Source organism: Perna viridis, chromosome 6 (assembly GCF_037379345.1).
Source record: "Perna viridis isolate PV_CMFRI_1.1 ecotype Kerala chromosome 6, ASM3737934v1, whole genome shotgun sequence".
Taxonomy (NCBI): Eukaryota; Metazoa; Mollusca; class Bivalvia; order Mytilida; family Mytilidae; genus Perna; species Perna viridis.
In genome coordinates, this window is record NC_142450.1 from 23,410,703 (window position 1) to 23,434,774 (window position 24,072).

The window sequence follows — 24,072 nt, forward strand, 5'->3', positions numbered from 1 at the left end:
CAATGTACAATACAAAATACAAGTTTGCCAATACGGAATACAGCCGTCCAATACGGATTTAGCGATCTAATCAGGTTTTTACCGTTCAAACGTCATATTGGACTGGTTAAAATCCATATTGGCCTAGCGTATTGGACTAGTTAGTCAATAAAGGTATAATTGCGTAAGGGTTTTCATACTGGCTGAATTATTAGTCCTCGGCTAGAAATATTGGACTTCGGCTATGCATCAGTCCAATATGGCTAGCCTCGGACCAATAACTAAGCCAATATGGAAAACCTTGTACGCAGTACGCGGTAATGCTATATTATAACTAGCCTCTGCTTCTGACAGACATTTTTGTTTGATCAAATAGAACCAAGGAAAGGTACCGTCAAACTGGGTCAAATATAAAAAGTATCAAAACATATATAATTGATGATATCGTTAAGAAACGGGTTTTTAAGTGATTGTGGTGTAACGGAGAACAACCCTACGCCATCATCACTTGTAATTGGAAAAATACATTGTTATAAAGATATCCAATGCCGATAAACGGTGACTGTGTTAAAATACCACACATTTAGTGGTGCGTTTTCAACCGATTTAAGCAATACATTATGAAGTTCATTTCTGAAAATTTTATGGAAAATCCAGAAAAATACTAGATTAAATCAGTACATAACAACATAAATCAAACAGAATGTATACCATCCTTTTCCAATTTAAGGATTTGGTTGGTTGAATTCTCGCCACATTGTGTTCGCTAAGGGTTCATGGTTCTGCATTAGTAAGGATGCTTTATCTATGGATAATACTATTTTTTTTTATTATTTTAGGCCATGACATATGGTATTTTGGAGTTGTACGTTTGACTTTTCCGATTAATTAATTAAGTGAATATTACTTATTGGGTCGATATCACTTCAAGGGTATATACACCATCCCAGTTGTCAGACTTGTCTGACCTGAATCATATCAGATTATTTACTGACTTTCGCGGTTTTACAAAAAAAAACAACAAAAAAACAAATAACAAAAAAAACAAAAAACAAAAGAAAACATAACAAAACATACCAAAACAAAACAAAACATAAAACACTGAGGCTTCCTTCCTTGTACTACAGCATGGTATAACCTCTCCATGCTGGAATTAGCTAAAATGTCTATTTTTGGATTTGACTACTTCTGGTATACAATTAGTTTTTGGATTTAGATTATTCCAACGGCGCTAATCTGATAAGAAGTAACTCCTTGAAACAAGTGTATAGAATATCGATATTTGCAATATAAATATGATCAGTATGTTGTACTTATCATCTTATACCAATGAATTGCATTACCTATTGTTGACTCTCAATTATCTGTTCAGAAAACACTTTTCATTTTTTTTGTTATTATCTAGAAGCCTCTGTCCCCAACCCTTCTTATTCACCGCTCTAACTTTCCTTTTAGACTATTCCTTTTGACCACTGCTTAGAGTTTATCCGTATGGTAATTTTGTTATTACCATTCATTTTGGAATTCTACTCTTGTTAACGCTTCTTCATAATATTTTTCTGCATCATTGAAGGAGAAAATTATATCCTACAGTCTCTCTTTCTGACTTTAGATCAGTCAATTTGTAATAATGGATGAACTGGTTGACATAGGATTCCTGTTTTTTTATTATCTATTTCTGTGTTATGGTTATCAGTTTTCATTATGATTTTTTTTAAAATCACCTCCAATTATAAAATAAAGAGGAAGTTTATGGTTGTTCAGTGTGCTTCTTATTGATAAATTCCTCATTGCAAAAGATTGTGATAATGGAATCATGTAGTTTTTTGTCCTGAAAGGGGGGGGGGCACAGGATTTTTACATTGAATAAGAAATGTTTTCATGCAAGCACAACCAAAATCAATATTTTTATTTGAAAATCTGCCTTCTTAAAAGTAAAGGGGGAAATATAAAATCATTATTTTGTTTTTGTTTTGATGGATGAGTACAACAAAAAATATTTTTCCAAAATTTGGAACATTAATTCATTAGTTCTTAGCTGTAAATGTAAACTTTGGTTTTGATAATGATTGATTGATTGATTGTAGGGGTTTAACGTCCGAGCAGCAAGGTTTTGATTATGAATAGATTGTACAGAAGTCATTGTGATTAAAAGAAGGAAAAAAACAAGCATGTGTGACTGCCTATGAAACACACCACAACAACAGTTTGCTGCATCTAGGTTTATTAGAATTTACAACTCACATAAAACAACACTGGTTTACATACTATTATAATCTATAGTAAAATACATTGCACATTTCCTTTGTTACCAAAGAAGTTTGTTAAGGAAGTAGACCTAGGGTAAGGGACATAACTCTTGAAATCAATGATATGTTTGTACCATATCCAATTTCACAAAAGCCTTTCAAGCTTTCCTTTGAATCAGAATGAAACCAGTCCAAGTTACTTTGATGCTCAAATGAGATTGATGTAAAATGGTGAACACAAACGTACCAATGATTTGTAAGAGTTGTGCCCCTTATCTTAGCTCTACCTCCTTAAATAAAGTAAATATAGTGTGAATGATGAAATACCATGGTCAATAAAAAAAAAAAAAACATACAGATTACAAGTAATATTTCAGTTTAAAATCTATCACTTTTGCTACATAACAGCTTATCCAAACCAAAATAATGGTCAGAACTATTTGAGGTTATAGAAGAAAGTTAAAGTAATTGCATATTTTTCAGTACAGTTCTAATTAACACAACCCCATAAAGAAAAAACTCAGAAGATAACATATGAAATGATACCTTCATTGTGAAAAAAACCCAAACATTTGGGAGACATTTATAAACATTTTTAATTGTCTTATACTCAAGAGAATAACCTCAAAATTAGAAAATTTTATTCAAATTGCACAATTGTTAAAAGGAAATTCAAATTTCAGCACAATTACATATGTAGAGGCTTTGACTTCAGCTGTGTTGGACTTCTACAACCCTCCCCCCCGCCCCCTTCATACTCAGATATGATTTTACATGGTCAACAAACAAAGTGGAAATTGGCAAAATTGGAAGTAAATATACAGTAAAAAAAAGAATTGTAATGGTAAAATCTGGATTTGAAATAACAGAATTCTGCTAAAAAGCAGAAAAAAATCTTGTCTGCATACTGCCCTGATATTCGATGCTCCATTTTCATAAACTTACCCTGAACCAACTATTATAATGAATGAGTTTTTCAAAACTCATGTTTGGAACAAGCCTTAAATTTTCTAGTATCAATTTTTAAAGTTAAAAAAACATGAAAATACCCAGCTTTATGTAAACCACTTATGCTTAAAACTAACAACTTTATTTAAAAAAATACTGTTAAAAAAAGTTTCTATTTAACAAACAGACATAAATATCTAACAACAACTGTCATGTACCACATTAAACATGCTCTATCATTCTCAGGCCAATCTGGACAGGGTTGGATCCAGAAATAAAAATAAATTAAAAAGAGAGAGGGTTGCAATCCATAAAATGAAAAGAAAAGTGCTAATTTTGCACAAAGAAACTAAAAACAAAAAACAGGGCATTCCTAACCACATTCACCTCCCCTGAATTTGTTACTGATGGGTATAAATATGTGCAGTTGTACACTGATTACCCTGTTTATGAAAGTAGATACCATTTTCTTGAAAGGAGTAATAAGTTATATAAGAGCCCCCCCCCCAAAAAAAAAAGAAAAAAAAAAAAAATTAAAATCACAGAAACAAAGAATATTACAATGTGGATGTATTTACATGTATGTTTTTGTGAATCAAAATCTTTAGGTGGGTTAAAGCTATAGTATTTTCCCTTGAAAATCAAAGATAATTGGAAGACTATACCATTCTAATCCCATATAAATACTGGGTCAAAACACAACCAAGTCTCTTTCAAACTTTTGAAATTTTAAGTGTTGTCATTTCCTAGTTTGATGAGATGCACAACTCGGAAATTACCTCATATGCCATTATTTAAATATGAAGAAGCATTTTTAACAAGTTAATTTTTAGCTCAATATAATAGTTGATGAATGGCCTGAGAACAAGAACTGCTGTCAAAAGCATAACTATAAATTAGTAAAATTTAAATTTAAAACTGATCTGCACCAGTTTCCTCTCTATAGGCTTTTGACAATATGATACGATCTCGCAATAACTTAAACAATGTATAATAATTACAAAACATCATAAGTGCTACGCATATGATATGGTTCCATTCTGTACTTTGAATTAGGCTGAAAAACTGATACCCAACTAGTAGCCATGTTAAAATCAGCAACCAGTTTATTACCCTCATCGGTTGATGAAAAAAGAACTGAAAAGATAAAAAATATGTATTACAGGAAATAATAGTGATTTTCATTGACACATCTGAATAATTGATATTGCTTTCACTGCTGGATAAAATTATGACTGTAATGACCATGTACACAGTGATAAGGTTATGTCCCTTCTAAATTTGAAATTTTTACAATAATGTTAAAGAATTGAAAATTTGAATTTAATAGAAAATGTCCCTCTCTCAGAATTCAAATCCCAATCACTGTGTACAGTTAAAATATAACTGAGGCAGACAGTTTATGTCTATTCAAATGCTCATTTTGTTGTACTCAGTCATATTTTGACTAGAATATCGTTTAGCTAGATCCTTTAATCTCAGTTTCCGCTATATAGATAATGTATTATCTTTAAACAATCCTAATTTTGGTGATTTGATACATCGCATCTACCCCAAACAACTTGAGATAAAGGATACTACAGACACTGTGAAGTCAGCCTCATATCTTGACCTACACTTAGAAATCAATGGTAAGGGAAAACTTATGTCCAAACTTTACTACAAACATGATGACTTTTCATTCAGAATTGTCAACTTTCCTTTCATCTGTGGCAACATCCCTTCAGCACCTGCGTATGGAGTGTTCATATCACAACTCATCCGTTATGCCAGAGCTTGCCGAAACTACGCAGACTTTTTGTATTGCACTAGACTTTTAACAAGTGGTTTCTGGAACAGAGTTATGTTGCTACAAGATTAACGTCATCACTACAGAAGTTTTATGGTCGTCATCATGAACTAATGGATCGTTATGGTGTATCCATCTGCTCCATGTCTGGTATTTGTCCCTGGATTACATTCTTTTGATTATTGCTAGAACCTTGGTTACCTTGATTACTCTTTGACCATATCAACACTTAAAATGTTCATGAAAAACACAATTCATCTAACTAAATTAAAAAATGTGTTGTAGTAGACAGTCTTAAAACATCAATGTGAAATCTATTATTGACTAAGACACTTAACTTTTTAGTGTGTTGAGGTGGACCCATTTTGTCTACATCAATGCAAAAAGTGTTAACGTAGACATCATTTGCCTATCTCAACTCAAAAAGCGGTGACACAGACAACTCAACAATAAAAGTGTTGACATAGCCAAATAATGTCTAAATAAACATTTTACTTAGTTTAGGTTGGAAAAAAATAACTGATGCAACACTTTTTTACTGTTGTGGTAAACAAATGGTATTTTTAATAGACAGATAAAGTGTTGGTTGAGACATAAAATAAAATGACTGTGAATGGTCATATCAGTCATTATTTTGTCTAGTAGTGTTTTACATATGCTGTCCGTACAGTATGTTTTCATTCTTGAATTCATGACTATTGTTTGCTATCAAAATCAAAAGTAAATAAGACGGAAAATTTCAAAATGAAAACTACAATGTAAATGTATGCCTGTTTTCCTCAATGCTGTTCCATTTGAACAAATGAGGTCTTGGAGATGCAACTCTTTTTCAGGGAACTCATTCATAAAAGAAATTTCAAACTATGCATATGTAGTGCATGTACTTGTATATTTTATTCATTTTGTCAGGTCTGACAACACCCATATACAAATTTTGAAAAGTGCCTACCTTCTGTGTGTGTGTGTTTGGGAGATCTCATTTTACCATATTTTAGCTACTTTAAGAAAACATTACAAATACTTACATAAAACCTGCCATGCATAGAATTGCCTGGCTCAGCAGTAACATTGACTCCTTCTGCCTTGAACAATCCTCGTACATGTTTAACTAGAGCTCCCTGTGGCCAAACCGTTAACTCTGACCACCTGTGTGTATCATAAAAAAAGAAAATTGTCAATTACATGCAAGTGAAACACATGTTTCTATCTAACAAAGTGCAGTGTCATTATCAACCATTCAATTTAACAGAAATTAATTAATCAAAGTGCTGTTAGCACTGGAGGATTTTGATTCTTGTGAAAATTGTAGCATAAAGGATACATTTGCATTTTTCATATAATTTAGAACTGAGTGTCAATTCATACTTCTATTTATCCAACACTGTAATTATACTCAAATAAAACCAATTTCAGCTCAGGAAAAAAAATTTCCATGATATACTTAAGATTTTCAAAAACAAGACACTTATATCATTTAGAAATTTTCCCACCAATTTTACTTGGTTAAAATCACTACTCTTCACTTCCTGTTTATCAATTGTAAAACATTAATGATAGATTCAAGAATTAGCCTGATAAGTGTGTTAAATGGAACATGCTCAATACATTTAATGCTTCCTGACACATTACTGCAAGAACTACATTCCCTAAATGCAAATATACTACTAAATATCTTTCAAAGCCAAAAAGGAGTCCCTCATATCTTCAGTTGATATGAAGACTAGATCTTAGTTTTATTTGCAGAAATAATAGAATATTATTGAGCTGAATAATTGCTGGTTATAACAGAGGTATTGAATTACATTTGGATTACATTTTTGTGTAGTGTTCAGAAATAGTAGGGAAGTTTCTGTGATAGACCGGTGACATAAGGTATTTTGATCCTGAAGGATCAAAAACCCAAAAAGCGCCTGTTCTTAGAAATCATATAAACTAATTCTCTGATTGTTTGTTGTTTGTTTAGTTGATATCAGAGAAAAGTGTGAACATGTTCATATTGAGTTTTGTATTTTGCTTAAATAATCTTTTCACACTTCAAATCAAGGATATAGTTTTGGCATGGATATAACCATCTAACAGAAAAGGATCAAATCCACTTACGCATTGTATGGCACATGTGCATGACGACCTTCAACCTTCTGCCATCGTCCCAAGTGTTGAGCACATCTGTGTAACAAATCTAGATACTTAGGTGGTAAGAAGTGTACCATGAAGATGAGAAAAGCACTGACCCATGTTATACATACATGTTGGCTAACCCACCAAGTGTCATAATAAAGAGTATTCTGAAATGATTAAAATAGCACAATATTAGCTAAATCTAGTTAGTGTACTTGTCAATTCTTGGATAGGATATATTTAGTGTTTACAAAAGGTAGCAAAAGTTTTAACCAAACTTTAACAATAATGTGAACTGCATTGTCTGTATAAGCTTATTGTTTTCCATTAAAGTTTGTTTTTAAGTCTTTATTAATAAGAATCTTTAGTAATGAATTATAGGTTTGGCTAGATATAATCAAGACATTTATAGATATAGGACTGGCTAGATCGAACCAAGACATAGATATAGGACTGGCTAGATCTAACCAAGACATTTATAGATATAGGACTGGCTAGATCTAACCAAGACATTTATAGACATAGGACTGGCTAGATCTACCCAAAACATTTATAGATATAGGACTGGCTAGATCTAACCAAGACATTTATAGACATAGGACTGGCTAGATCTAACCAAGACATAGATATAGGACTGGCTAGATCGAACCAAGACATTTACAGATATAGGACTGGCTAGATCTAACCAAGACATTTATAGACATAGGACTGGCTAGATCGAACCAAGACATTTATAGATATAGGACTGGCTAGATCTAACCAAGACATTTATAGACATAGGACTGGCTAGATCGAACCAAGACATTTATAGACATAGGACTGGCTAGATCTAACCAAGACATAGATATAGGACTGGCTAGATCGAACCAAGACATTTACAGATATAGGACTGGCTAGATCTAACCAAGACATTTATAGACAGAGGACTGGCTAGATCGAACCAAGACATTTATAGACATAGGACACCTAGATCTAACTGCGACATTTATAGATATAGGATTGGCTAGATCTAACCAAGACATAGGACTGGCTAGATCGAACCAAGACATTTATAGATATAGGACTGGCTAGATCTAACCAAGACATTTATAAACATAGGACTGGCTAGATCGAACCAAGACATTTATAGACATAGGACTGGCTAGATCTAACCACGACATTTATAGATATAAGACTGGCTAGATCTAACCAAGACATAGGACTGGCTAGATCGAACCAAGACATTTATAGATATAGGACTGGCTAGATCTAACCAAGACATTTATAGGCACAGGACTGGCTAGATCTAACCAAGACATAGATATAGGACTGGCTAGATCTAACCACGACATAGATATAGGACTGGCTAGATCTAACCACCAAGACATAGATATAGGACTGGCTAGATTGAACCAAGACATTTATAGACATAGGACTGGCTAGATCTAACCACGACATTTATAGATATAGGACTGGCTAGATCTAACCAAGACATAGGACTGGCTAGATCGAACCAAGACATTTATAGATATAGGACTGGCTAGATCTAACCAAGACATTTATAGGCACAGGACTGGCTAGATCTAACCAAGACATTGATATAGGACTGGCTAGATCTAACCAAGACATAGATATAGGACTGGCTAGATCGAGGCAAGACATTTATAGATATAGGACTGGCTAGATCTAACCAAGACATTTATAGACATAGGACTGGCTAGATCTAACCACGACATTTATAGATATAGGACTGGCTAGATCTAACCAAGACATAGGACTGGCTAGATCGAACCAAGACATTTATAGATATAGGACTGGCTAGATCTAACCAAGACATTTATAGGCACAGGACTGGCTAGATCTAACCAAGACATAGATATAGGACTGGCTAGATCTAACCACGACATAGATATAGGACTGGCTAGATCTAACCACCAAGACATAGATATAGGACTGGCTAGATTGAACCAAGACATTTATAGACATAGGACTGGCTAGATCTAACCACGACATTTATAGATATAGGACTGGCTAAATCTAACCAAGACATAGGACTGGCTAGATCGAACCAAGACATTTATAGATATAGGACTGGCTAGATCTAACCAAGACATTTATAGGCACAGGACTGGCTAGATCTAACCAAGACATTTATTCATTGATATAGAACTGGCTAGATCTAACCAAGACATTGATATAGGACTGGCTAGATCTAACCAAGACATAGATATAGGACTGGCTAGATCGAACCAAGACATTTATAGACATAGGACTGGCTAGATCTAACCACGACATTTATAGATATAGGACTGGCTAGATCTAACCAAGACATAGATATAGGACTGGCTAGATCGAACCAAGACATTTATAGACATAGGACTGGCTAGATCTAACCACGACATTTATAGATATAGGACTGGCTAGATCTAACCAAGACATTGATATAGGACTGGCTAGATCTAACCAAGACATTTATAGATATAGGACTGGCTAGATCTAACCAAGACATTTATAGACATAGGGACTGGCTAGATCTAACCAAGACATTGATATAGGACTGGCTAGATCTAACCAAGACATAGATATAGGACTGGCTAGATCTAACCAAGACATTGATATAGGACTGGCTATATCTAACCAAGACATAGATATAGGACTGGCTAGATCTAACCAAGACATTTATAGAAATAGGACTGGCTAGATCTAACCAAGACATTGATATAGGACTGGCTAGATCTAACCAAGACATTTATAGATATAGGACTGGCTAGATCTACCCAAGACATTTATAGATTAATTTCCAAAGAAAAAACTTATAATTGCAAATAATGAAATTGGAAGGGCTAAAAATTATTATCTGTAGTTTCAACATGGCATATGAGGGAATTTAACTAAGTTAAAATATCATCTATGTATCATCGTAGTAAATTAGGAGCTTAACTCTCTCACCTGTAAGTATTTTAAAATTAGTGATACATCATTAAACAAAATTATGATTGTTCAACCAAAATTTAGTTAATAAATATTCTACTGCTACTAAAAGGTCCATTTAAGTTTCATAAAAAGTTGAAAGTTTATAGAAATCATTTCTATAATAAACCCATGTATTTACAGAGATATACAGTGGAACCTGTCTCAAGATTACCCCTTTTGGTCTTTAAAATAAAATAAAATTGGTTTGGTTAAGACAAGTGTTTGGTTTATTAAAGTTGAAATGCATACAAACTGATATAAAGAGAAAGTAAAAAGAGTTTGGTTTAGAAAGATTAACAGACTCTTCAGGGTTTAGTTTAGAAAGGTTTTCAGATTATTCAGGGTTGGTTTAGACAGATTTTCATAAATTCAGGGTTTGGTTTAGAAAGGTTTTCAGAATATTAAAGGTTTGGTTTAGACTGGTTTTTGAAATATTCAGGGTTTGGTAAAGAAAAGTTTCACTGTAACTGAAATTGATTTCAACTGCAACTTTGAGCAGCGACAGTTACACATATAAAATCATTGTTCCTAGAGGACAGTAGTTGAAAAATATTTAAATTTAACAGACAAAGACAGATGCAAAATAATGGCACTAGCTAACTCAACCTTTATCTGGGTGAGCTTATCAAGAATATTTCAAAAATCCTTTTATACTTCTTTTTTGTTATTACAAGGGTATTAATGCAAATACCGGGCAGTGGGTTGCATATGACAAATTTTGTTTTTAAAAATATTCCATCTATTTCATATTGCAAATTTGCATCCTTTCTCAAAGTTTAATATTGGTTTTTAATTAACTGCAATGGTTAATGTGAAATACAGTATATAAAAAGCATCAAAATTTATTAAAGGGAGATAATTCTTTCACTTTGTGCAAAATTTGGTTGCTTTCTTAGGGACCTATAAAATTAGTTTCGGAACCATCCATTGTTGATTAAAAAAATCCTTGTACTATTATGATATAAACACTACATTAGAACAAAAAAATCTGTGGGATAAAATTTACCATGTGCCACCCATATCATAGGAATTGCCTTTTTTTTTTTAAGTATTAACCATACATTGGATAGTAAATTAGTTGTAGTATATATGATCAAAAGGTATTATTTATTGAAAGATGTTTTACAAAGCAACAATCTTTTGTAGAAAAAAACATATTTCTTAAATCTTAGGAATGTAAATAATTTTCTGTGGAAAAAAATTACAAAAAACATGCACACATTCTACAGTGCACTCTGAATGGCAATGTAGGGATGTCCTTTGCATCAATACAATTTTAAGCATTGTGCTAATTGAAGTTTCAGTTAGAATATAAAGCTTTTAAGTTGTATAAATTTCACATTTACACCAAGTACATTCCCCCTATTTCTAACAGATTCCCCTTCACATTTTTATTTATGATATATATGTAATTATTATGAAAACTAATTTTGTAGTTTTAATTAAGCCAAATCTAATCAAATATGATTTTAAATAAAGAACATACTTGAAAACCAATTTTACAATTCTCCTCATTCAAAATGCCAGTTGTCATTCCACCTCCCATATCCTTATTGTGAAATAATGAATATCCTTACTATAAAGTGTTCCATTTTAAATTCAACAAGAAATAATGAGTGCTTTAAGGAGGTACACCAAGGGTAAGGGACACAGCTCTAACAAATCATTGGAATGTTTGTATTCAGTATTTGACATCAATTTCATACAAGCATCGAAGTAATATGGATTGATTTCATTCTTTTTCAAATGAAAGCTTGATAGTCTATGGTGAAATTGAATATGATACAAACATACCATTGATTTCAAGAGTTATGTTCCTTACCCTAGGTCTACCTCTTCAAGTCCACAAAAAAAAAAGATTTGGACTAAATTTCATTCAATTCCTTTTGTAACCAATGGAAAAAAGAAACAGAATTATGCTAAATACTTCATGGCTTCATAGTTAACAAAAATGGTATTCAGTGGATATCATCAATAAAATATCAAACACAGAAAAGACTATGTTTGGTCTATTACTGATTTTTTTTCTTCAAAAAATAAAAAAATATATATATAAAAATGACAATATCAATACTACAACTGACTAACTTTGTTTTCTGAAAAAACGCTTTGTGTTTTTCTGGAAAAAAATGTATATCCACAGTGTGTCATAGTAGCGATTTTACTAAACTTCAGAAACAATTAAATATGACTTAAAGGTATTTCTGCTTTTCATAAAATTTCAGTTTGACATCTTGACAAAACACCAGCATTTCACTTCTTAAAGAGCACCACAGTACCAGGTAGAAGTTCTACCATGAAACACACTACATGTACAAATGTTTAACCAATAGGTATGACACATTGTTTTTGATATATGATTTGGTATGAAATAATGCTTTTTGTATGCTCATGCTAGACATGCTTATATCTGCAAAGAAAATAGATAAAAAGCTAGAACAGCATAATGAGCCTAATGATATAAAAACATTCTGTTTGGTGGTTTATCAATAAAATTAAATAAAAAAAGTGCTGTGTTCAATTTTCCAGTTGGGGGGGGGGGGGGTAAACTTTATTTTCAAATTAGTAAGGAATATATTTTGACAAAAATGCATAGCTAATGCAATTTTAAAAGTTTTTTTTTTCAAGGGGAGATAATTGCTTTGAGACTGTTCTACTGATGTAAATAATGGTATTTTTTATCTTGGTAAAAAAGAAAGAAAAGATGTTGTTGATCCACATTTTTTTTAAAAGTATATGAAAGTATTTAATAGCAGGTAAGTGGCCTCTCAAGTTTTTTTCTCAAATTTATCGAAAAAAATTCTGTACACAAGATTTTTAAATGCTCATGAATTTTTCAAAAAATCCCTATTTTTAAATTTATATCTAATACTCAATTGTCTCATAATCCTGGGAAAAATAGAAGATATAGAGGAAATATTAGGTGTAATCTACCTTAATTATCTCAAAATACAAATATATAATGTACATGTACAAAGTTGGATAATTAATATAAAAGTTATCAGTCATTCATATAAAAATAGAATTAGTAAAATAAAAGATCCCCTTTTAGAATTAATAAAAAACGTACAAATTTATCTCAATTTGGCACTGAGCTTGGCACACCAAAAACATTTAGCTAGCTATTTAATCTCTATATAGGGAAAAAACTTTAATATCTCAACATTAAGTATGGATTAATGAAGAAGCTGTAACTGAATCCAACTTTTGCACTGAGTTCAACTGAATGTGACATTTCTAAAGTTTACCAACTAAAACAAGGGCCATTAACTCCTGAACAGTAAATAGAAAATACAACCAAATCAATGTTGACCTGATGTTAATGACCCAAAGCATTCAGTCAAACTTAAAAGATTTGAATGAATGGGTAATTAATCACCGAAAGGAAACTAGAAGAGTGACTGAAAACAAAACAGAAGGATGAATGGATTGTAAGATAACTATAGACTCCAAACTCATTGGGCACATAAGTGGCACATCAATAAATCATAATTCTTGTATGTTTTTGTGCTGTACTTTCCGCTTCCTTTGTCTTTATTCTGCAATTTAACGACTTGTACAAGAAATATACTGTATGTTTTTTTTATTTAAGGAATATTTCTATAATCATAATCTTAATTTAATATCTAATGTGTGACATACCAAATATTCAGAATTGATTCATAACCAAAACGTTATTTTCATTTGGGATTATCTCAATTGTGGAGTGAGGATCAATCTACATCCATAATATCATAGTACCAAGCTACATGTATGTTATACAAAACAACCTGGTATCAGAAAGCTTACTACAAATCTAATTAAATTATTCAAATTAAGACTAGAACTACACGATGACTGAAATTAATCTTACATATAAATACATCTAATCCGATTGTTTTAATTAGTTAATAAGTTTTGAATAAAATATCTGAATAGGAAAATAATCTAAAATATAAGTCTAGATGCCCATCGGCAGTCTTCTAATTTAGCAAAAATCAAATTGCCAAGACAGAGATACATGTATCCTCAATATTAAGATGTTTTTTTTAAAGCCAAATGCTATAAAAAATATTATCCCTGAAGGGAATATAATCATTGTGAAGACTGCACACAGCACAATTCTACTTCATTCCAAACATTCTCTACAAAACTTTAAATGAATACAAAATGACATTGAAATTGGGTAAATATATGAACAATATAAACAGAAAGGGGAGATAAACCATGCAGAAAAATTCACACAATACTACACTTGGGAACTTACCCAACAAGTTTGACAACTGTTTTGTACATGCTACAAGATTTCATACATGATTGATGGTTTATACACATATTATCTGTTAGTGTTAAGTTATGATTACAACCAGTCATATTTAAACATGAACTTCCAATGCATTTTACAATAAACCTTCCATTACTATGTCATAAATATACTTCACATTTATAATATGTCAATGAAAAAGTACAGATTCTCTGACATACAGAATAATGGACAGAAAATAAATCAATGCAAAAACAATACGGTCGCTGATAAATGCATTTATCATATACTTATTATATAAGAAAGCAAAATTTATCCCTCCATAAATCTGAAAAAATGGTTTCCTAATGAATAGCTACAGTGGGCTAATAAAAGTGCACTTTAAGAACCTCTTCATCCTTTTTTAGAAACTTCATCATGCCCTTTTACAGTCATTTCTGGAAAATGTTTAATTGTTTACAAATATCGACACTATGGAGACAGCCGTCGTTCAAGCTTTCCAAGATATCTGACTTAACTTTGGAGAATGTGATAAACAGATTTATCACATCATATGCTTCATCAGCCCCGGAGTGGATTCCATAAATAATCTCAAATTGGGATTTTCCTCAAATCCTTGAGGTTTTCCTCAAATCTCAAATTTCAAGTAATTTGATTGGTCCAAATTTGAGTCGAGGAAGTATTTGAGGAAAATCTCAATTGGTTTGTGAGTTGCATATCATGTAATACAGGGTAATTAAAGTTCTACACAACACACAACGGAAGTCCATGCTTATACAATCAGAACTAGTTGTACCATATTATTTACTACAGTGCTTCCAAATACTAAAAACATGCCCTTTATAGATCGATTTCAGCCCTTATATACATGTACATGTAATAATATTTTGAAAGACCTTAGAAATTATCTCAGATATATATTTTAAGACTTAAGAGAATTTCAAATCTTTGTTAGTCTTGATAATGACACAGGTTAAAATGTTTATACAGAACAAGATGCACACTCGGTTTAAAACAGGGAAAAGAAAGGAAATCGATCATTGGTATACTATATGCAATCCATTTACACCTGATTATCTTTTAGATAGTTGTATTAAAATAACTGAAATGAACTTTGACAATTAGATAATTTAAAGTTTTTAATTTCTAATATTGATTCTTAAGCTTTTTTTCATGAAAATGAACCTAAGGGATATTCCATTATTAACATACATGTATAAGGTACTGGGGAGGCATTTTTTGCCAGGGGACTCCTCATCCATTGAAGCAATTTTAAGCTAAGTCTATTTCATACGTTCAATCTGTCAAGACGTTGATAATCACCCATGAATAAATTGTGCCTTCCCCCACACTTCATATGTATAAATGGAACAATCCTGAGGGAAAAACACGTTAATTTTCTTCTTTGTTTCCCACAAAAAAAGGATATTTTTTTACATTGTACATATTTAAAAAAACAAAATGAGAAGGGGTTTATTTTTTGTTTGTTTTTTTTTTTAAATTTTTTGACATATGTATATTACTGTACAATAAAAATATATAATGGAGCATTCTTAAACAAGACAGACTAATTTGATTTAAAAAAAAAAAAGATCCTTTCAACATAAAATGAAATAGTTGATAGGTTCAAACAGTTTATATTTTTTTCTATTAATGTATATATTGCAATTCATTAAAAATAAATGTAATTATTATGTCCTGTAATTTTGTCTTAAAGGATTAAGACTAGTTTTACAATTGCAAATAAGCTCTAGAATATCAAAATTCCAATAATTAAGGAATTTCAATAAACAAATTATAATTTAGGAGATTTTTCAACTAATAAAATTGAAAAATGGTAAGCAGCTTATTGAATTTGTACTACATTTACTTCGAAATAAAGATACGAGTATATGTTAACCTTCACCCTATGTTAAATAACCAAAAAATATTCTCTTCTTTGTTACACTACCTACCTGTGCAAAACACAATGGTACTAATGTCATGTAATACGCTGTTAAAAGTGAGTTGAATAAGATCTGTTTCATTCTTTGGTTGAAATCTCGCTTTAATACTTCAACTTCCTGTCTGACTATGTCTGGATTCATGGAACAGTTATGGAAAAGTGTTATTTCATCTTTGTTCTTGTGTCTTGGTACAGGGCGATCTGAGACAGGGGAGGGCCACACATACATTTTATGGTAAAGTGGCTTTAGTGTTGGCCCAAACATGAACACATATGTTAACATTCTGGAAGGAAATGAAAAATATATTTTTATTTTAAATGACCAAACCAAAATAGTAGTACATGTAGTTATAGAAATAAATGTTTTTGTTACATGTGTAATCAAGTGTATGAAACGCAGTTTTGGTAATAAAAAAAATTTAATACAATTAGACAATTTTAGTTATTCTAACTCAGTCAGTATAGTTTCCCCTTTTACTCTTTGACCTTGAAGACACTCTTCTATGGAAATGCAAATCACTTGATTATCATTCTGTTTCCCCATTGGTCAAATACTAGTAACTTAGTAGCATTCAAAAATTAATAAGTCCTTTTGTATGCTTGATGCATATCATACCTTCAGAAATAAAAGAACAACGTTCCAATGTCCCCCGCGAAAAAAAAAAAAAGTGGAAAACTTAAAATTCACTGAAGTTTTCTAAGTCCAAAGCTATAACTTCCATAAAAATCATTTAACTGTAACCAAATTTAAACTTAATCTGTAACTTCTCATAGTAAGACTACATACAAAATACATAATTATTTGGTGAAAGCATTACAAAAAAAATGTGGAAAACTGTAAATTCACTGAAATTTTGTAAGTCTAAGGGCCATAACTTCCGTAAAAATCATTCAACTGTAACCAAATTTATACTTAATCTGTAACTTCCCATAGTAAGACTACATACAAAATACATAATTATTTGGTGAAAGCATTACAAAAAAAAAGTGTGGAAAACTGTCAATTCACTGAAATTTTGTAAGTCTAAGGACATTAACTTCCATAAAAATCATTCAACTGTAACCAAATTTAAACTGAATCTGTAACTTCTCATAGTAAGACTACATACAAAATATAAAAGCAATTGATAAAAGCATTACAAAAAAAAGTGTGGAAAACTGTAAATTCACTGAAATTTTCTAAGTCCAAGAGCCATAACTTCTGTAAAAATCATTCAACTGTAACCAAAGTCAGCCTTAATCTGACTTTAATCCTTAGACTACCCATCCAATGTTAGTGTCAAACCCTGGCCTATTTCTTTCAATTTTCTGGTGGGAATGCAGACATCCATGCTTGTATGCATTTTTATATACTTACGGACAGCATAAAAACAGGCTGTACAATAAAGAGTGATTGACTAGGACAAAATACCCAGTGACAGCCAGGGTTACTAGAATTACAAGGCTAACTGACACCTTGATCAACCAAGCTGCCCAGTATAATGGTGACTTGCTAGAACGGCTACCAAATATCTGGAAATAGATACATGTAGATACTGAGAAGTGATATACAATGTCTGTACAGCTTAAATTATGAACAGTAAAGATGTATTGGTGATACATATTTTATGAAGTCATAAAATATTACTACTGCATGTCATCTTAAAAGGTTGAAAAACAGTAAAATCAATGCAATACTCATAGTCATTGTAGTGTTTTATTTCATTCACAATATTAAAAATTGTTAAAATATTATAAAATCATAACACAAAATTATGTTAATATACATGTATTTGATGTTCAAATATATCTATGTATTTAATTTTATTAACAAGTATGACTGTCAGGTGACATTAAAACAATACCTTCATAATCTTTCTCAGACTTCACTACTTATACAAGGACAGAGGTGATATCAACCAATATTCAGCGATTGATTAAATGCCATTCTCAAACAAAACCAAAAAATTAGGTCAAGCAAGTTGTTTTGAAAAAACAACTTTTAGTTTGTTTTGTGGTACTGTTTGGTTCTTCTTAAACTGAAATGCTTCTGTTAACCAAAAAGAACTCAAATCACAATTGCAATTGACCCTCATATTTTCCTAAAACATGCCAAATGAGTCCTTATGATTTTGGTTCAGCACATTTCAAAAGTGCTCACTCAAGTCTCTTCCAAGAGTCTACCTCTATTCCCTCTGTCCCTCCACTCTACCTGGACCACTGATTATGTGTTTTCTTAAATTATACAAACCTCGTGTGTTAGACACCAAATCAATCTCCTGCTCATCAATACGCAGAGAAATAACAAAAGATATGGGTCTATCAAATAAAAATTCTGTAAAAAGAATACATTTGATATCATGAGTTAAATAAAATACATAAAGTTATATTATATCTAACAGGTACCACTATAGATCTCAATAGCCAAACTTTTTAAATTGTTACTTGTTTCTCTCTATTCATTTTTTATGCATAAAAATTTAAAATACTCCTCAGTTGTTATGTTTCAGGTCAATAAAAATATATAACTTTATAATACAGGTACATGTACATGTACTATACATGTACTTCAATATTAATGTTCATTTTGTTGTTTAATAATGTCCATTGAAATATATCTCATGCATTTCAGGATGAGTGTGTTTGATAAAGGACCTTACTTTGTTCTAAACCAACCACCACTGAAACAGCTTACATTATGCTTTAAAACACATTCTTTGTAAAAGAGTACCAAAATACATATTGTGCATATACATGTATATACATGTACATTGTACAGGTATGAATTCTACAAATGAAACAAGAAACTAACCAGAGCATAATTAGCATGACTATGGGGAAGCCACCAGACAGTTTTGTATAAGTTGATATACTGTAACCCCATTACAATGATCCCAAACACATAAACCATCGCCTCAAATGAAAGATTGCTGTCTGATGGGATATCTGGTAGGTGACAGTGCTTGGGTAAAACTGCCATTGAAGCTAATGGTACCATGTTGGGATCTCTGTCGTCACTGCAGTTAGAAAACATATATAAAAATTAAGCATGCCAAGAGAAGGTAAATTGATACAATTCAAACATGTTTAAAACTTAACATAATATATTCAATTTGCTGATAACTACAGAGGTATATTAAAGTGATTAACTAATAAACTATTTAAGTTTGAAATAAGTGACTTTTCTGACAACCAAATCAACCAACCTTATTGTTTACAGAGCAATATGACAACATCCAGGGTCTGATTATATCGAAACATGGCAATTATGACATTTATGCATGTACATGTATATCATTAAATCCTTTTACTCAAACGGAGAACTTTCATATCAACTGTTATTTACTGACCCTATGTTCAAGAAGTAACTATTTCATAAACCTATTTGAAAATATCAATATCTCATACAAAATACTGTATTGTTTGTCTCTGATAGAGCATCACTGCACACAGGGACTTTATATTAGAGTTAGTCAGTGACTGGTCACACCTAACAGTCTATATAATGTACCAAAATAATTGTGCTTACTCCGTCTTTACACTAGGTAAACTTAAAGCTATAAGGTTTACATGTTCATGTACATGTACATTTGTACAATTACTGATATGGATACTGTAGGAAAGAGAAAATACTCAGAATTTTAGATAATATACATGTATGTACAAGTTATCAAATTAAGTAATTAATAATGATAAAGTGATGATGAAAAAAACTAAGGAAGGGTGTGTTCTTAAACACAAAAATATGATAAAATGTTAAAATTTACCTGCAATAATCAATTATTAATTATTAGTTATCAGTAATTGCCCCATGGAAAATAAGTGAAAAAGGTAAACTTCTAAGTATTTCAATGCATTATTACGCAATAAAAATCATTTCATTTTAAAGAGGATTCAATAGATTAAAAAAGCAGAAAGACATAATGATTAACAACTAACTGGAGCATTGGTTGGGAAGAAAATTTTGAGACGGGGCTATTTTCAGGTTTTTGGAAAAATATTCTAATTTTATAGGGCCATTAATTAGCAATTCATATAGATTTCTTTTACGTGAAGGTGACATTTTACCCCTGCTGGAGTATAATTTTTTTTTAAATTTCTTTCTTAAGACATAGGTACATATATTAGTATTTTCTCCAGAAATTTGTGAAGGCATGTTTATTCAAGTGCTTTGAGAAAACTCAACCATTACAAATGGTCATACTGAGGCACCCATCATTTACTTTCTGATATCTGCAATAAACAGCTTTCATCGTAGTGTGATGTTGTAAAATGTCATAAATGTGTACAAACACAACAGGAGTATAAGTTTATTTGCTAACCAATAAAAAAATAGTCTGAAAATTGAAAGTTGGATTTTGTCAATTGGCCTAGGAAAACCTAAATGTACAATCATTTATTTTATTGTTATTCATAGTATATTTAATAAAAATAGCCATTGTCATTAAGCAGATTTTTTTCATTGATTTGATATTTATTTCATTTTAATGGATGCAACAGTTCAATGACAAATCAATCTTTATGAACCTTTAAAAAGCAATTTTTTTGGTCATTTGTCTAAATAGACATAATTTTGAACAGTAAAATACTAATGTTCCTCCTATTTCCAATTAATAAAAATTATATGTTGTCATTCTCCAATCTTTTATCTTAATTTGGTACATCATTGATCAAAATCTATACATACACAAACTCTCTTCTGAGGGTTTCATTAATTTTTCAGACAGGAGGTACTTTACAGAAAGTAGGAGGTACCAAATACATTGGGCAAGGGGTCTGTGTACCCAGGGCAATGCCTTGGTGGGGGGTCCTGGGGGGCAAAGCCCCATTGGAAGCTCCTGGATGTTAGCCTTTTTGAGATTTAAATTTTGACTTGAAATATGGGATTAAGTCTGCAATATTTGCTTCAGTTTTGTTTAAAATATATGAATTTGAAATCAAGATATATGATAAATGATGAATCATAACTGACTTAGCCTCAAAACCCTGAAATCCAAGAGCTCCCCAGGATTCCCACCAGATCCATTTCTAGACTAATGCTGATAAACTTTGTTGACTGTTTATTTTTTCTTTGTTCTTAGGCTTTTATTTACTTGTTACAAAATTTGAACACTAACACATGGAAATAATAGCATAGGAACAAAACTAAACATTTATTAAATGAAATTTCTTAACAAGTGGTGGTTCCAAGTGCTGATTATTTTCATAATAAAACTATGTATTTGTTTATTGCCTAATTATTACTGTGACATGTAGAGCAATTGCATGTATATGGCAAGCCAAAGTGGACAAAAATTGATATTTTGTAATATTAGAAAATGAATTTTTAATATTACAAAATCATTTTTTTTAATACTAGAAAAGATTTTTTAATATTAGAAATTCATTTTGTAATATTAAAAATTCATTTTTTTATATTACAAATTCCTGATTTAGTTATATTATAAAATCACTTTGTAATACTGCAAAATCAGTCACTTTTAATATTACAAAATGATTTTCTAATATTAGAAATTCCATTGAAATTTTAATATTTAAAAATGATTTTTTAATAGTAAAAAAGTGTTTTGTGATATAAGATATCTAATTTGTAATATTAGAAAATGAATTTGTAATATTGAAAAATCATTTTTTGAATAATAGAAAATACTCATTTTTGTCCACTTTGGCCTGCCATACATGTGTCTTATTGTGAAATGCGGGTAAAAAAATCAGTCTGATAAGAAATTCTTTGCTTCTGAAAAAAAACAAGGCTGGCAGTTTTAGCCTGGTTGACTTTTTGACAGACAGATTTTTTTTAAAACATTACAATGTATTTATTTTTATTATTATTTATAGCAGTGTTGAATCTCAGATCCAATATTTTTTTATATTCTTGTCAGCAAAGGCCATGTTCTTTTCCAACTTAGGGTTGCCAGAATATTTTTACCAAAACTCCCCCACCCCGCCGAATCGAATGGTCGTCCCTTAAATCATATTCTGTAAAAGTTTGTTTCATGTGTTGACTCGTTGTCAACGCTAAAAATTCCTGCACTCGTCTGCCCAAATCACAACAAATATTGGGGAAAATGACGGGTATGGGGCAATTCCAAATACCAAAGGACATTTTTTACACGTTTTCATGGAATCTTCAACTGTGTTTAGCTTTTTGTTTGCACCAAATATTCGGTGATTGTTTTGACATATTTTCTATAAATAGACACTACATTAAAACGTCGTAGGTTAAAATGCTTTAGCGATTAGAATCTGACATGGACCTCGACGAAGACAACAATTGATATAAACAATAATAAAGACTAAAGATCGCAATTTTGGAGACATACCCGTAGCTTACAGACAGAACGATCTTAGATATCTATTTACAAGATTTTTCCTCATGTTTCTTTTTGCTTTTATTTTATTCTGCCGGTACCAGATGCTACCATAGCCGGGTAAAAGTAATGGGTACCGGCTCTTAATGAAAGTACTGCTCTTTGTAAAGTTATCCATTTTCATCAGAGATATTTAAGAAAATAGGCTAATTTACATGTAAGAGCCATATGGTAACAAGTGTTCTACATGTACATTGTATCTTATTATAAGTGATTTCTCACACTAATATACATTTGTACAAGCCCTGCTACACACTCTCAACCATTTCCCTTCTTACACTTTCAAAATGGGTCATGAAGGAAAGGAAAACACAAATTGCATACAGATAATAGATCTTTTTATTTGGGAATACATTATAGAGGACAAAGTCCTCATAATGATAATCAAAGCAAATTTAACTTTTGACCTTAGAAGCACTGAGAGCCTGATTTTAGTCTGACAGGAAGGAACTTGTACATGTAATACTAAGTGTAATACAAAGCAAGGTTTCCTTTACACAAATTTAGACTGCATGCCATTTATCATTTTGCCAACTTTTCTAGGAAATTTTTATCAGTAATACATGTATGTAAGTGAGAGACAAATAGCCTTTAGTCATTCCAAATATTTAAAAAAAAGTATCAGATGAACTATTCTGGGTTTCAGCCTAGACTGCAGCATTTTATCAAGATTTTTCAAACTGAATTTAGCTTTATTGAAAAATAACATAGGTGTCTTTAAATCCTTTTGTCTAGCCTGTATTTTTTTACTATAAATTTCTAAAGCTTTAATGTATCTCAATGTAGTGCTTTGCTTAGACTATTTCCATGCATTCAAGAGGGAGCTTTGCTTGCTTATCAATATACTTAACCTGTCTCATATTGAGCACTATACTATACAAGTTGTTATCAAGCACTGGTCTAAAAGTAAAAGACAATTACACCTTGAGCGCAGTTTCACAGGACAGTTTGACAATTAAATGACCCTTAACAGAATTTGCTGATCTCTTTCAGAAATAAATATCTTTCATTTTACAAAAGTACAAGTATCCCATCTGATACATAGATATGTGTTACAAATGACATTATACTGTGTTTCATATGGTCACAATTTTTACCTTCCGTTTCCACTTTTATGTCCACTATTTTGATACGAGGAAGATTGTATCCTTGAGAGAATTCTTCGGCATGCAGGCATGATACAAAGATCCCTCCATAAGGGTAAAATTTCTGCTTTAAAATGATATGTATTTGCTACAGCAAAATAACAACACCGGAAATCGATTTTATAAATGTAGAAATGTGACGGAAAGACGGTACCCGGAATGAAGCATGATGTAGGAAACTGCTTTGTTGATTTTCGTGTTCATCTTTTTAAAAATAAACATTCATAAATTAATAAGTAACCTTACCTTTCCTATTCTAATGCATTTTAAACCAGGAAGGGTATTATATTACTGGATTAAGTTGTAAATTCCATACCGGAATTTTTCTCTGTCCTTCTAACTCGTTACCGACCC

At 31.4% G+C, this 24,072-nt stretch overlaps 1 protein-coding gene across 3 annotated transcripts; it reads right to left on the minus strand.

Annotated features, from left to right (window-relative positions):
* Positions 1 to 2,186: 2,186 nt before the first annotated feature.
* Positions 2,187 to 24,070, minus strand: LOC148614139 (transmembrane protein 39A-like). Of its 3 annotated transcripts, none has more exons than XM_088587989.1 (9): positions 23,965 to 24,070; positions 19,015 to 19,219; positions 18,454 to 18,537; positions 17,581 to 17,735; positions 16,234 to 16,507; positions 14,282 to 14,311; positions 7,066 to 7,250; positions 5,991 to 6,111; positions 3,947 to 4,313 (listed from the first exon to the last, which is right to left on the minus strand). In XM_088587989.1, exons 2-9 carry the CDS (start codon positions 19,198 to 19,200, stop codon positions 4,089 to 4,091), a joined length of 1,260 nt encoding a protein of 419 aa, XP_088444115.1. In that variant the 5' UTR covers positions 19,201 to 19,219; positions 23,965 to 24,070; the 3' UTR covers positions 3,947 to 4,088. The 3 variants fall into 3 exon arrangements, with proteins under 3 accessions (XP_088444114.1, XP_088444115.1, XP_088444117.1); XM_088587991.1 differs by lacking the exon at positions 23,965 to 24,070 and adding an exon at positions 23,671 to 23,858; XM_088587988.1 differs by lacking the exons at positions 14,282 to 14,311; positions 23,965 to 24,070 and adding an exon at positions 23,671 to 23,850 and having other exon boundaries at positions 2,187 to 4,313.
* Positions 24,071 to 24,072: the final 2 nt, after the last annotated feature.